Source organism: Neltuma alba, unplaced genomic scaffold (assembly GCF_004799145.2).
Source record: "Neltuma alba isolate B1F8T4 unplaced genomic scaffold, ASM479914v2 tig00011258_pilon, whole genome shotgun sequence".
In the NCBI taxonomy this organism is placed as follows: Eukaryota; Viridiplantae; Streptophyta; class Magnoliopsida; order Fabales; family Fabaceae; genus Neltuma; species Neltuma alba.
In genome coordinates, this window is record NW_021635971.1 from 35,826 (window position 1) to 50,636 (window position 14,811).

The 14,811-nt window shown below is 36.8% G+C and overlaps 1 protein-coding gene and 1 pseudogene across 1 annotated transcript; both read left to right on the plus strand.

Annotated features, from left to right (window-relative positions):
- Positions 1–197: 197 nt before the first annotated feature.
- On the plus strand, positions 198–10,237 carry LOC114763144 (phospholipid-transporting ATPase 1-like; annotated as a pseudogene).
- Positions 10,238–14,014: 3,777 nt separating this feature from the next.
- LOC114763146 (uncharacterized) lies at positions 14,015–14,770 on the plus strand (the record flags this gene model as incomplete). The annotated part of the gene is made up of 2 exons (XM_028952754.1): positions 14,015–14,343; positions 14,714–14,770. Coding segments are annotated over exons 1-2 (386 nt in total), but the record flags the coding sequence as incomplete, so codon positions are not given.
- Positions 14,771–14,811: the final 41 nt, after the last annotated feature.

The window sequence follows — 14,811 nt, forward strand, 5'->3', positions numbered from 1 at the left end:
GAGGAGCAGCAAATTAAAAAAAAAAAAAATTGAAAGGAACTCTGTAAATCCGTACCAAATATGAATGAAGAAGCTTAAAAGGAGAAAACTGAGAACTCACTGAAAATAATAAAGGTGAGAAGCAGTACGTGGCATTGGTTAGGTGTAAAAAAGAGAAGAGGCTAGAAGTTGTAGAAGAAGAGGTTTGGCGAAGAGAGAGAGAGAGATAGAGAGAGAGAGAGAGAGAGAGAGGAGTGTGAATTCAATGTGGTGAATGAGCAGGCAAAGCCAAAGGATTCGTGGTTTACCGCTCGTTTCTCTCACTGTCAAATTCTCAGCCTGCGATTTTCTCGTTCATCGTGCCCCTGCCTGCCTTCTCCCTCCCTCTTCTTTCTCTCTCTTCCAATGCCATCGTCGCCTCTCCGTTTCGACAAAACACACAGCTAATCTCCCGCTTGCGATTTTTCCCCCCTTTTACGAGCCCTAAAGGTTTTGCTCCCAATCGGACCTTCTTTTTTTCCTTTTGATTTCTGCGCAGGCCGATCCGATCCGGTTCATTCTGCACTAAGTTACTTCTGGGCTTAGATCCGATTCCCTGGGTCGTCCGTCGGCTCTCAGTCTCCATCACCCCTGCCCTCTCATTGCGTTTGAAGCTGCGTTTCACCATTCCACACGGGATTATCATTTTCATCTCGTTATCCTACCCAAAGCGTACAGGTTTGTTTATCTCCCTCCCTCTCTCTCTACTTCTCGTTTTCGTGACGTTTGATCTGTCTGCGATGCGAATTTGGCGGAAGCGTACTTCATATTTTGTTCGTATTATGGCGGTGGCATTAGATTAGGTTATGGAGGGAAGTGGTCTGTGTAATCGATTTGTCTTGAGAGTGTAATATGGGCGTTTTCCCTGTTTCTGGCTGTGGCGTTGCTTGGGATACTCACAAGGCATCTGGTTATTTTTGGATTTGCTGAAGCATTTATTGATGTTCATTTCGTGACTTCCTTGTTTGTTTGATCATCTCCGCAGCTTTGCGCGCATTTGAAGCCCTGCTGATCCCCCCTGATTCAGAAGCCCTTCTTTGGATCCGGGCATTGAAGTAGTTGTGGAGCTTTTTTTATTTTGTATTTTTATCCTCCTATTGGCTCAATACTCAGCAAAATCAGCACTTTAATGGCCGTGGGATGACTGAGCTCTGGAATCAAATATTTTGTGCACTAGATTCTGCAAACATCTGGTGAGTGTCAAGGAAGATTGGGAGGAAACATAAAGGCAATAACTGCTCGACCTGAGATCTGGGACCACATTAAACATGGTTATGTGCCACTGTTCTGGGCTGTTGATCGTTGTTGATGGTAGTTGGTCCTGCTCTATGTGAGCCACCAATGCAGATGAAGAACTTTTTATGAGTCCTGATAAGCCACTGCTTTCAGAATCAGATTGCTCTTTGGGGATTCATCGCCGTTCTCGGAAATCAGGATCCTTCAGCCGCTATGTCTCCTTCCCATCTACCATTTTTGATGAAACTCAAAGTGGTAGTTTTGATGTGAAGGACATAGACTTTGTATCTGCTGGCGAGTCTAGTTTTCGTAGTGCACTTGAACCTTGCACTTCTGTGACAGAAAAGGACTCTCAATCAGCTGAATCTGAGTTTTGCCAGCAGCTACCTCTGGAATGCTCCACTCGGGAGAGGAGGCGCCTGACATCGTGGGGTGCAATGGAACAGCATGATATGAATAGCAATACAGTGCCATTTGAAATATCAGGTGCTCCATCTCGAGTGCAGGAAAAGAATAAATCACAGAGAATTCGTCACAAAAGTGTTCAATTTGAAGATAACCTCTTACATGATGACAATTCAAGGTCAATATACATCAATGATCCCAAGAAGACAAATGACAAGTATGAGTTCACGGGGAATGAGATCCGAACTAGTAGATACACAATTATCACCTTCCTCCTAAGAATCTTTTCATTCAATTTCATCGGGTTGCTTACTTGTATTTCCTTGCTATTGCGGCGCTAAATCAGCTCCCTCCGCTGGCTGTGTTTGGTAGGACCGTGTCTCTATTTCCCCTCTTGTTTGTTCTGTGTGTCACAGCTATTAAGGATGGTTATGAGGACTGGCGGAGGCACAGGTCGGACCGCAATGAGAACAACCGGGAGTCTCTGGTACTTCAATCTGATGATTTCCGACCAAAAAAATGGAAGAATATTGAAGTTGGTGAGGTTGTTAAAATCTTAGCTGATGAGACTATACCTGTTGACATGGTCTTATTGGGGACAAGTGATCAAAGTGGGCTTGCCTATATTCAGACAATGAATTTGGATGGTGAATCAAATTTGAAGACGAGGTATGCTCGGCAGGAAATGGCTTCAGTAGTATCACCAGATTGTTGCGCTGTTTCTGGGATCATTAGATGTGAGCAACCAAACAGGAACATTTATGAATTCACAGCCAATATGGAGTTCAATGGGCATAGGTTTCCCCTTAGCCAATCAAATATTGTTCTGCGTGGTTGCCAACTGAAGAACACAGACTGGATAATCGGTGTTGTTGTTTATGCTGGGCAGGAAACAAAGGCAATGTTGAACAGTGCAGCTTCCCCTTCGAAGAGAAGCAGACTGGAGGGTTATATGAACAGAGAGACCCTTTGGTTGTCAATTTTTCTCTTTACCATGTGTTTGGTTGTGGCTGTTGGGATGGGCCTGTGGCTGATGCGTCATAAGGACCAGCTTGACACCTTGCCATACTACAGAAAAAGATTCTTCACAAAGGGCCCTGATAATGGGAAAAGATATAGATATTATGGGATACCAATGGAAATCTTTTTCTCATTTTTGAGCTCGATTATAGTTTTCCAGATAATGATACCCATATCTCTTTACATAACCATGGAGCTGGTTCGTTTGGGCCAGTCATATTTCATGATTGAGGACAGGGATATGTATGATGCCAACTCCGGATCAAGGTTTCAGTGTAGGTCATTAAATATCAATGAAGATTTGGGTCAAATACGTTATGTTTTTTCGGACAAGACAGGAACACTTACCGAAAATAAGATGGAATTTCGAAGAGCCAGTATACATGGAAGGGATTATGGGAGCTCATTACTTATGGGTGATAATACAATAGGTATTTAGTTTCCTTCAAGATAATTGCGAAATTCTAGACTGCTTGGGAATGTGGTATCATGCCAATATCTCTTATTAAGATACTAAGCTGTCCAATCTTTTCTCCATTTTTTATGGTACTACTACTAAGATAATAAAAATAATTGGATTTCTTGTGGAACTTTTAGTTATGCACCTGATTTCACTTTGACAACAAAATGGCTGGTCAATAAATAATAGATTATCGCATCCCACTATCATCATACTCGCTTAGATTGTTATATTCAACTCATTTGCTCTAGAGCTAAACCTGGAACTGGCCCTGTGATTATGCTGTGCCCTGCAAGGCTTTGTAGTTATTCCATTAGGCAACAACAACAACAACAACAAGCCTTATGAGAAAATATATGGATAAATGATCTATCTAATGGTTTTTCCCCCCCTTCTCCCACAGTTCTCGCTTGATTATTCTCAGATTTTCTATTATAAACTTAATGTTTCGGTGAAGTGTCTTTATTTGAGTCCCAAGGTGTGGTCAAACTAGTTCATAGCGATGCTTATCGGATGTCTTGCTTTAAGCTTGTGAATTGGCATATTTTCTGGTGCATGTTTATGATATGACTGGTCTGTGTTCTTTCACAACAGCAGCAGCAGCAGCGTTTTGTGGCAGAGGGAGGTGGAAGCTTAAATCTGAAATTGCTGTTGATTCAGAACTCACAACACTGTTGCATACAGATTCAGATAGAGATGAAAGGATTGCTGCACATGAATTTTTCCTTACATTGGCTGCTTGTAATACTGTGATCCCCATGCTTAGTCGTGGAACAAGTGAGTCAAAAGAGGGTGTAGAATGTATTGAATACCAGGGAGAATCTCCTGATGAACAAGCTTTAGTTGCTGCAGCCTCTGCTTATGGATATACACTTTTTGAGCGGACATCAGGACATATTGTTATTGATGTCAATGGTGAGAGGCTCAGGTAGATATGGAATTCCGATTGTCAAGAGACTACAATCCCCCTGGTTTTATTTAGAATCTGGGACTTGCAAAACCCAGGATTTTCATTTTTTTCTTTTTTGTGCTAATTTGTTTTTGTAATTTGTCTATGGTTTCTGTTGTTCAGTAATTTAATTATTTTTATGCAATACAGGTTGGATGTTTTGGGTCTGCACGAGTTTGATAGTGTTCGGAAAAGAATGTCTGTTGTTATTAGATTTCCTGACAATACAGTAAAGGTGTTAGTTAAAGGAGCTGACACTTCAATGTTTAGCATCTTGGCTGATGAAATTGACAACGGTGATAGCATACGGCATGCAACTGAGGGTCATTTAAATGAATATTGTTTGCAAGGTTTGCGCACACTTGTAGTTGCTTCCAGGAATCTCTCAGATGCAGAACTTGAGCAGTGGCAGAGCATGTATGAAGAAGCAAGCACTTCATTAACTGATAGAGGTGCAAAACTACGCCAAACAGCAGCTTTAATAGAATGCAACTTAAAGCTACTTGGAGCAACTGGGATTGAGGACAAGCTGCAAGAGGGTGTACCAGAAACTATTGAGTCCTTGCGACAAGCTGGAATCAAGGTCTGGGTTCTTACTGGTGATAAGCAAGAGACAGCAATTTCAATTGGTCTCTCCTGCAAACTTTTGACTCCAGATATGCAGAGGATAATTATAAATGGCACCTCGGAAAATGAATGCAGAAATCTTTTGGCTGATGCAAAAGCCAAATTTGGTATAAGATCTGTATGTAACAGAAACCAGAATATGAGGCACAAAACCAATGATGGACGTGGTGATCTTGAGATGGCCGATAATACAAAGTCTTTAAATATGCCTAGATGTGATCCAAGAGAAGATGCTCCACTGGCACTTGTAATTGATGGAAACAGTTTGGTTTACATCTTGGAGAAGGAACTGGAGTCAGAGGCAAGATTATTTCTCTTCATTTGAAGTTTTGTTTGGAATGTTTTTGTGCATTGGACTACTAAAGCTTGATTTTAGATCAGAGTTGTAGGTGCATGTGCAGTTTTTTTACATGTTGGAGCTGTACCATTCAACTTATCAGTAAATATTTACTATTCTTTCCATTTCGGCAGCTTTTCGACCTTGCAACTTCTTGTAAAGTTGTGCTATGCTGTCGTGTTGCACCCCTGCAGAAGGCAGGAATTGTTGATTTGATAAAGAGCCGCACTGTTGATATGACACTGGCTATTGGTGATGGTAAGTTCTTCATGATTATGACCCTGGGGATGCTATAACTTACATTTTGCTTTTATTCAGGTTGTTTGATAAATTGATGTTTATGTGTTTGATATATTGATGTTTACACTCCCTTGCTTCTTAGATGTCATTATATTTCTACAAGATATTATGTTATTTATAATTTCCATGTCTGGCGTCATAGTGGAAAATTGTCCTAAGAAAGAATGGACTCGACAAGTTCTGCAAGCTTGTAAAATTTTTCAGTTGTTGATGTGACATGCCTTTTGCTATTGGGTTGTATAAAATACAACTATGCCAATTGGCATTTTTGGTTCTACTGTAAATAGGCTATGCCGAAATGATTAAGATTGATTGTGGTAAGCTAGTGTGACTAGATGAACTTATAAAACAAGACTTAATTCAGTTTGACATTATAACCCTTCCCGTTTCTTTCAGGTGCCAATGATGTGTCAATGATCCAAATGGCAGATGTTGGTGTTGGAATATGTGGGCAGGAAGGGCGTCAAGCAGTGATGGCATCTGATTTTGCTATGGGACAGTTTCGGTTCTTGAAAAGATTGCTTCTGGTTCATGGACACTGGAATTATCAGCGTGTTGGCTATTTAGTTCTCTACAATTTCTACCGCAATGCTGTCTTTGTCTTGATGCTATTCTGGTATGTATAGTTTCCATTGTATATTACAAACTGGAGGCCTCTGTGTTCTATTTGGTGTTCTGAGAATTAAGTTGGCACTTTAGTCCAGTAAAATTGGCAAAACCTGTCTAGAGAAACTGTTAGCTACAGACGACTTTACCGGACAAGGGAAAAAGCCTGTTTTTTTTTTGGAAGACCGGTTCTGTATAAATTTTGAACTGGTAAACCTAAACATGGCAGCTTATGAGTTTTCTTATTTACTAAAAGAAATTCCGTGAATAAGGGATGATGCTGGGGTTTGAACTTTGTAACAACTGTTGAATGGCAAGTAGGCCAAGCAAAAGGTTGTTTAACCTTTAATTTAATGCATACACTTATGAATGTATGGATTATATGCTTACAAATATCTTTACCAATAATAAGGTATAGTCATATATTTTTGATAAGAGCATCTTCAAAATTCTGTTATTAAGGAAAGATTTAATGAAATAAATGTGTAAATTATCATCTGATATTTAACACCATTTTAAATATTATATTTGAAAGTTTTTAATCTTTTTAAAAATGTTATTTGTTCCCTAAATCTATGAACTGTTAAGCAACACATTTGTGTTGCTACAAAGACATATGTAGCCTGTTAGATATATGGGAAAATTCAAATTTTGTGTTTGATATGACAACCACGTCATGGATGCTATTTCGTTATCTAATTGGAGATAAGTATATTGTCAAGATGTTCACTTACGGCCAGTTATTTCTTTTAATTCATTCATTTGGGTATAATTGTTAATTACAAAACTATGAATTTTTGTTACCTATGCTGTTAGATACGCTTGGACGTGTTGGCATAACTAATCGACAATGTCTTTTTCCTTAGTGGATGTTAAATTGTAGTGCCACGATGCCATTATCTCAGAAAATCTTATCTTCATTTTCCTCTACATACTATCCTTGTTGAAACTTGTATGCAGGTTGTAACAAATTTTTGGCCCCAAAATTGGATTAAATTCTTCAGTGTATAGGCTATCCTTTAGTAATAGTAGCAATTTGACAAGGCTTCATTGATTCTAATTTTTTTGTTTCATTTGTCTGTAGGTATATATTATGCACTGCTTTTTCAACAACTTCTGCATTGACCGATTGGAGCAGTGTATTCTATTCTGTGATATACACTTCAGTCCCTACTATTGTTGTTGGTATTCTGGACAAAGACTTGAGTCACAAGACACTCCTGCAGTATCCTAAACTGTATGGTGCAGGTCACCGGCATGAGGCTTACAATATGCATTTGTTTTGGATCACAATGATGGACACTCTATGGCAGAGTCTTGTTCTCTTCTACGTACCCTTGTTCACCTATAAGGATAGCACAATTGATATATGGAGCATGGGCAGCTTGTGGACAATTGCAGTTGTTGTCCTTGTAAATGTACATTTGGCCATCGACATTAAACATTGGGTATTAATTACACACGTTGCTGTTTGGGGATCGATAATCATCACATTTGGTTGCATGGTGGCATTGGATTCTTTTCCTGTCCTTCCAAACTACTGGTGAGTTACATTTATGTCAGCCAATATGTACTCTGCGTTATTGTCTTTGAAGTAATTCCAAGTGGATAATTAATATTCCCTAAACTATTTCAGGACTTTTTATCATGTGGCCAAGTCTCCTACATATTGGATCACAATTTTGCTCATAATTATTGTGGCAATGCTCCCTCGATTTGTCTTTAAAGTTGTTTATCAAGTATTTTGGCCCTCCGATATCCAGATAGCAAGAGAAGCCGAGATAATAACAAGACATCGTGATCATCTGAGGCCAAGTCAAGAAGTTTCTAGCTAACTTGTGTTTGTCTTCCAGAAACTAGTGAGATCTTGATCGATTGGCATCCCTTGTATTTGACCATCACATTGCTTTCTTGTGGCTGTTGGTTGTAAAGGTCATCTGGTAAGGGCGTCATTTTCATTTATTTATTTATGATTTATGATTTTCCTTTTACATCTGTTTTTCCCATTTGGTTGCTTGAATTGCTTTCCTTGGACTAAATTGTGGTATAAAGCTAAAAAGAACTACCATAATTGTTATTGAGATGAGGCTTGTGTGGCATACTGTATAGAATAAGGCCTGATAGGATAATAAGGGTGATGAAGTTTTAATGCTATGCCGTGTTTGGTATCACATTGTATAACATAATGTATTGTATAAATTAATATCCTCTGCTTTCTGATATGTGATATATATGATACAGTAGAAGATAAAAACAGAGTTTTTGACAAAGATACCCTTTATGTAAATTCAAATAAATTCACTTAGAACTGCTACACTACATTTGTTTTTAGAACCTAGTAGGATAAGGCTTATTGCTCGTACAATAATGGTGGTGGCTGGTGGTGATGGTTGTGATGACTAGTGATGATTGCAGTCATTGACTGTAAGATTGTGATGGCTAGTTATGATGGCGGTGATGACGAGTGACTATAGTGGTTGTTGTTGTGTTGGTTGGTGGTGGTGGTGGTGGTGACAGTGAGGTTTGGTGACAAAGAAGGCTGGCGATAGTGGTGGCCGCTGGTGGCAGCGGCAGTGGTGGTTAGTGATGGTGATGGTAGTGTTGATTGTTAGCAACTATAGTGATGATGATCAGTGGTGGCGGCGGCGGCGGCCAGTGATGGTGGTGACGGCTAGTGGTGGCAGCGACATTTGATACAAACTTATATTTAATACATTACACGTACCAAACAAATGATAAGCCCTTAATGTATTGTATTAGCTTATACTATCATGCCTTGTCTGTCCTGCTAAACGGACTTTAAATGTGTAGAAAATGTCAGATTGATATCGGGGATTTTTGAGGGTCTATGACATGGTTGCCTTTGCATTGGTAGTTTTATTGCCATTAATCATGTTGGACTTGGATGTTGTGGTCCTGAATATTAATCAGATTCATATCGGGGATTTTTGAGGGTCTATGACATGGCTGCCCTTGCATTGGTAGTTTTATTGCCATTAATCATGTTGGAATTGGATGTTGTGGTCCTGAATATTAATCAGCTAATAGAAATTCAAGAGGCACTAGTACGTTTCGTTGTTGTAGTTGAACTACACAATTAAAACATGAGATTAACCTTGTTGTATAAGTCTTTTCTTTTGAACAAACTGTATAAGATATTAATTGTGTGCTTCTACTCTCATTTTTATTTTTCTACTTGATAATGGGCATAGACTAAGCCCAAGGAGAAAAGGGAAAGAAAAATGTTGCGTGATGGAGGTGTTTAATGGAGTTGAGCCTGAGGGCTCAGTATAGAAGAAAGAGAAGACAAAATAGAAAGTTCAATTGTCATCAAGATTATTTTAATTTCATTAATTACGTTCACCTGTTATTTTACATAAAAATGTTTGAAAATTCAATTAAATAGGACTTCCTTTTGGTAGTTTTTGAAACAAGAAGTGAATATTTAGGGTTCAAATAAATGATCATATGGGGAGAGCGCTAGCCTCTTCAGGTTTTAAAAGTGGGTCTGTAGTTGTTAATTTATAACATGTTAAGGAGACAAGTGATAGCCATCGCATGCCAAAATTTTGTCTGTCCTTCAATATTGTTTCATTATATTGCATTTGTTGATATGCTGACACTGAAGTTTATAATTTCATTTTGGTTCTTTATTCCTGGCAAATTGGTTCTTAAATCGGTATGCTTATCACAAACTAATAGTTTTGTCCACCGAGTTGACTGTCAATCTAGTAGTTTCGTCCACCATATTAGATTGTTGTAACATGTCAGGATCTGTTTGTGATGTGATCTCTTGTGGATTTGATTCTCAGATGAGTAGCAGTGGCAGAGTGGATTGATGCGAGACAAATGGCCAAAGCCCCTTACATGGTTAAACCAAGAATGTAATGTGGTGCTGTGATGGATGGGGATCACAGGCAAGTCATGAAGTTAATCTTATCGTTGTTTCAAATGTCTTTCAGTCTTTGGAGTCTCAGTGAGGGGGAGAGAGAGAGAAGGATGTGTTAGGGCAAGGGGAAGAACAGAGAGAAATATGAAGCAATCGGGGTCCCCCAAGGGGAGATTGGGAGACGCTTGACGTTACTAAAAGTGTATATTAGTGGTGTAAAAAGTCAGGTGCTTTCTTTCAAAGGAAATTTGTCTTTTCTTTCTTTTTTTTTTTTCTAGGAAAAAAAGAAAGGTTGAAATTAAAGAAGGGTATATTTAGATTTAGTCATCTGACTTTGATGATCTGACCTGGATTCGATCGCACCTTAGCCATTTCCCTTTTAAGATGAAAGGCCATTCACAATCGATGCTATGTTTATATCTCCAAAAAAGTACCTGGGAGGGAGCATAATACATGACAGTGGATAGGTTAAAGGGGAAATCACTATGGTCTGAGAGTAAAAAAATTGCAATTACCAAATGAGTTTCATAAGAAGTGGGTGATAACTTACAGGGCAACAACAAGAAATGACGAGAAGGATCATTTGTTGACTTGGCATTGAGATTTTTAGTGTGTTTATATGCCCTTGTTGGAAGTTTACAGTGATTTTCCCTACTTCGAATGCCATGCTTGGTTTTAGTGCAAGACATAACAAAATGATAAGAAATATATGTTAAATAAGCTTTTATAAAAATGATTTTTTCATATTGTAATTATAAATCATGTATTTATATTATTGAATAAGAATTATTAGAAAATCAACAAATTGATATTTACATAATAAATATATTTTTTAATACGTATTTATTAAAAAAAATAATTTTTTTCCTAGATTTTTTATGAGCTGAAAAATGCATTTAATTGCAAATTGGTTTGGAATTTAATCCATGTTATTTTCGACTCAATAAAGTGGCTTACTGACACGTTTGAATAGATTTCTTTTTTTATTTTTGGGGGCCAAATTGGAAATAGATTTCCATTGTATAATTACTGTTTATCATGCCATGCTCGAGGTCCAAAATAAGTCAACCATTTAGTTTATTACCTACTTCCGCGTACTGTTTGTTTATAATCCTTTTTTTAATTAAAAAAATTAATACACCAATTAAGAAATGCAATTATTATGGGAGATCTTATAAAAGCGTGTTTAGTTTCCTTGATCCAAGCAAACTAATATCAAGACTTTGCACAAACATTTGAAAAACAAAACGCGGCATGTTCTACCCTGAAGAAGTCTTTTTTTTTTTTTTTAAAAAAATAAAATAAAGAAACACATAGCTTTCAGCGATATTCATGCACTGACACCTTCATTGAATTAACAAACATATCTTTTTAAATTCTTCGTGGATAAAAACAAGCATAGTGACTTAAGATTCGATAATTAAAGCAGCACTAATGCATTTTGCGCACATGCTTCATGTACTCATTACAGTAATATTTTCTATTGCTTTCAACTATGTGATGCATCTTATTGACTATTTGGACAATCAACAATGGCAACTCATCATCACAGGCCCTAGAGATTTTTCTGGCTTTATTATTTATACCTGTTATTAGTGTAAAACAGAAACCAGGTTAATTATCTTTAATTTGAAATTTTTTTCTTGATATGATTGTCTAACTAGGTTATATTCAAGTATTGTTAGGTCTAATTGAAAGTAGTTCCTCCAAAGAGATTTTTTATATTCGAATCGAACTTGAGACGTGATGTTAAAGCAGCTAAAGCTCATTTTATTAAGACCAATACCTGCTAGTATTTTATTTTACATGCTTGATAGATTTTCAGAAGGGAGATATTTGTTTCTTTTAAAATTTGGAATACACAATAGTGATACTAACTCCGGATCTTAATATAAGAGTTAGTAAAGAGATTGAATTTAATTATAAGACCTCAATTAACTTCTTCCAAATCTATAATGTTTTAATCTAAAATACTCCTTTTTTTTATTGAGTCTAAAATACTCTTATTTATTGAAAGGGGTTGCCACTAAAAAATATTTCCAATGCACATAATTAAATATAGCAGTTTAGAAAGATCAATACATTTGTTATAATTAATTAACTTCATTAATTTTTTTTAGTTATCTAATTTTTATATTAACCAAAAAAGAGGTTACATATAATATTGCAAAGTCTACAACTATAATTTTGACATCTTTGTAACAGAAACGCGGGATTAGATTCTGCACCAAATAAAAGTAAGCCTTCGTACCAAGCATTTTCTATTAATTACTCCTCCGGTCCTAATTATAAGACCCAATTGACTTATTTGAGGAGATTAAGGAAGTAAGTTAAGTTGGTTATTTATAATAAATAAGTGTTGTCATTCCTAAAATATCCTTGCTAATTAAGTATATTGGCTAAAACTATCATTATTAGAAGGATTATCTTGGAAAAAAATACATAAATATAAGAGACAAAATGGATTGGGTCTTATAATAGGACCAAATAAAAAGTTAAATTGAGTCTTATAATAAGGACCGGAGTATTAATAATGTAAATCCCCCTCATAGCTTCACTGACTGCAAATTTATCTTTGACCGGTTTAATAACAAACATCGATTTGTTTTATTTAGATCTATTTAAAGGAAATAAAATTCCTAAATTAATTTTATATTTTGTTTTGGATTCGACGTTCTAGAATCTTTTCAATCTAGGCTCCTAAGAAAATAATCATAGTTGAATACTATGTTGACACTTTACACTTGTCATCTCTGTGAGAATATAGGATGACGCTTTCTTAATTTGAGAAAAATACACGAAAATACCCTCCAAATACACAAATTTTAATTTTTGTTGACCCAAAATAACCTAATTATTGCGAAGCTTATAGAGATTAATTTGGAATCAAAATGTTATAACAAAATTATTTAAACGCCTTTAATTTGAAATCTCTAAAAAATGAAAAAAAAAAATGAAATGACACTTTTTTTAATAAGAAACAGGTAACAACAACTTTAATAGGACAACAATAACTAAAATAATGACAATTGATTTACCAATAATTTTATTTAGAACAATTAGGCTGCAACAACAACAACATTTTATCTTATCAGGTGGGGTTAGCTACATGGATCGCATAATATTAATAAGATCTATCAACGATCAAATTTTTAGTTAAATTGTTAATAGAAAGATTTCACTCAATAATTTTATTGATTGTTCTCTTTATTTTTTTCTATTTTTTTAAAAGACTCCATACTATTTGATCAACATTTTTTAGTAGTACATTTTAAAGCCTTCTTTGAATATGGCCAAACCATCTTAAATGATTCTCTATTATTTTCCTTTTAATAGAAGCCGCTCCAACTTTTTATATCTTGATTTAGAACAAATGAGTTACTTTAAATGAAATAATTCTAGAACAATTTTAAGACACGGAATGAAGTCATTTTTAGAAATAATTTTTTAATTGCATTCCTTCCTTTTTGATGTTTGAAAAGATTAATTAGAAGTTCACGCGCAAATTTTGTTGGGGAAATTTCAAGCACATATATTGATATTTATTTTTGACCAGCAAGTACGCATATTGATAACAAATCAATTCTAAAACAAACAATCGATGAGGCCTTTCCAATGTTTTTTTTAATGCAACAAAATACCATGATGTCCAGCCAATGCCGATGTGCCACGTTCTTGCATCTCATTGGCTAACACGTCACTAATGACATAATCGTAGTGACGTCATCCTCCTTCATTCCACCCCAATACCTCCCTCCTTCCCGGGCACGCAACCCCACGATCCACTCCCTTGGGAAATCCTAACCCTTGGTGCCTCACACGCACGTGAAAGCACGTGTAACTTTAAGAATTAATCTCCCGGGGAATTTTCCTATGGTCTTCCTCCGTGTTTCCGCCCATATGCCCAATTAATTTAAATTTTAAAAAAATATAATAAAATAAAAGAACCATCCAAAATTGGGTAGGCCTGGTCGCTGCCCGCCAGAATGCCTCCTTATATTCTCCCTCTCCTTCTCTTTATCTTCTTCTCCAAAACCCAACTCTCTCTCTCTCTCTCTCTATCTCACACTTCCCTTAAGTACTTTCTCATCTTCTTCTTCTTCACTACACAGTACTTCAGTCTCACCTTATACAAAGGTTTTGCTTTGTATTATGAGTGGTTCAGTTATGGAGAATCTGGCAATGAAGGAGCTAGAGAGAGGGCGTGAACTTGCTAACCAGCTTCGACGACTGATCTTTAGGTCTGAGGATGGAGAAGATGATCATAAGACTAAGGGCTTAACGACGTCGTCTGCTGAGGATCTTGCTGCGAAAGTGCTGGATTCTTTCGCCAACACACTCTCTCTCTTCAACTCAAATCGCCATGTTTCTGCAGATCCCTCCTTGTCTTCCTTCTGTCCCTTGCCTGCTCACTCTGGTGACTCTCAGGAGAGCTCTAAGACCAGAAGCACCTCCACCACCATTAAAGATCCAACAAGATGCACTCCCAAGAAAAGGTACTCTCTCTCTCTCTCTCTGTGTGTGTGTATATATGTATATATGAACCAGAACCATATATACTTCATCCCTTTCTCTCTCTCTGATCAACTTCCCCCGCCCCTTTGATCCATTTCTTAGATTTTATATCGATCTTTTATAACTGATTGACTTTCAAGTCTTAGATTATTTGTTGGTATATATCTAGGTGTGTTACTTTATACTCCATATATATGTGTGTGTTGTCGGTATCGGGTATATAAGTTTTAATATTGGAGTTCATGCATGTTACCGCACAGAATAATAATTAAGGAGCTAGTTAATTAAGCTAATTAATCACTCAAGTTGCTAATAATTAATGAATTTGTTTTTTTTTTTTTTCTGTTGCAGGAAAAGTAGTGCCCAGACATGGGAGGAGGACACCAAAATGGGTCCAAAGGAAGATGGGCATGCGTGGAGGAAATATGGCCAAAAAACAATACTCGATT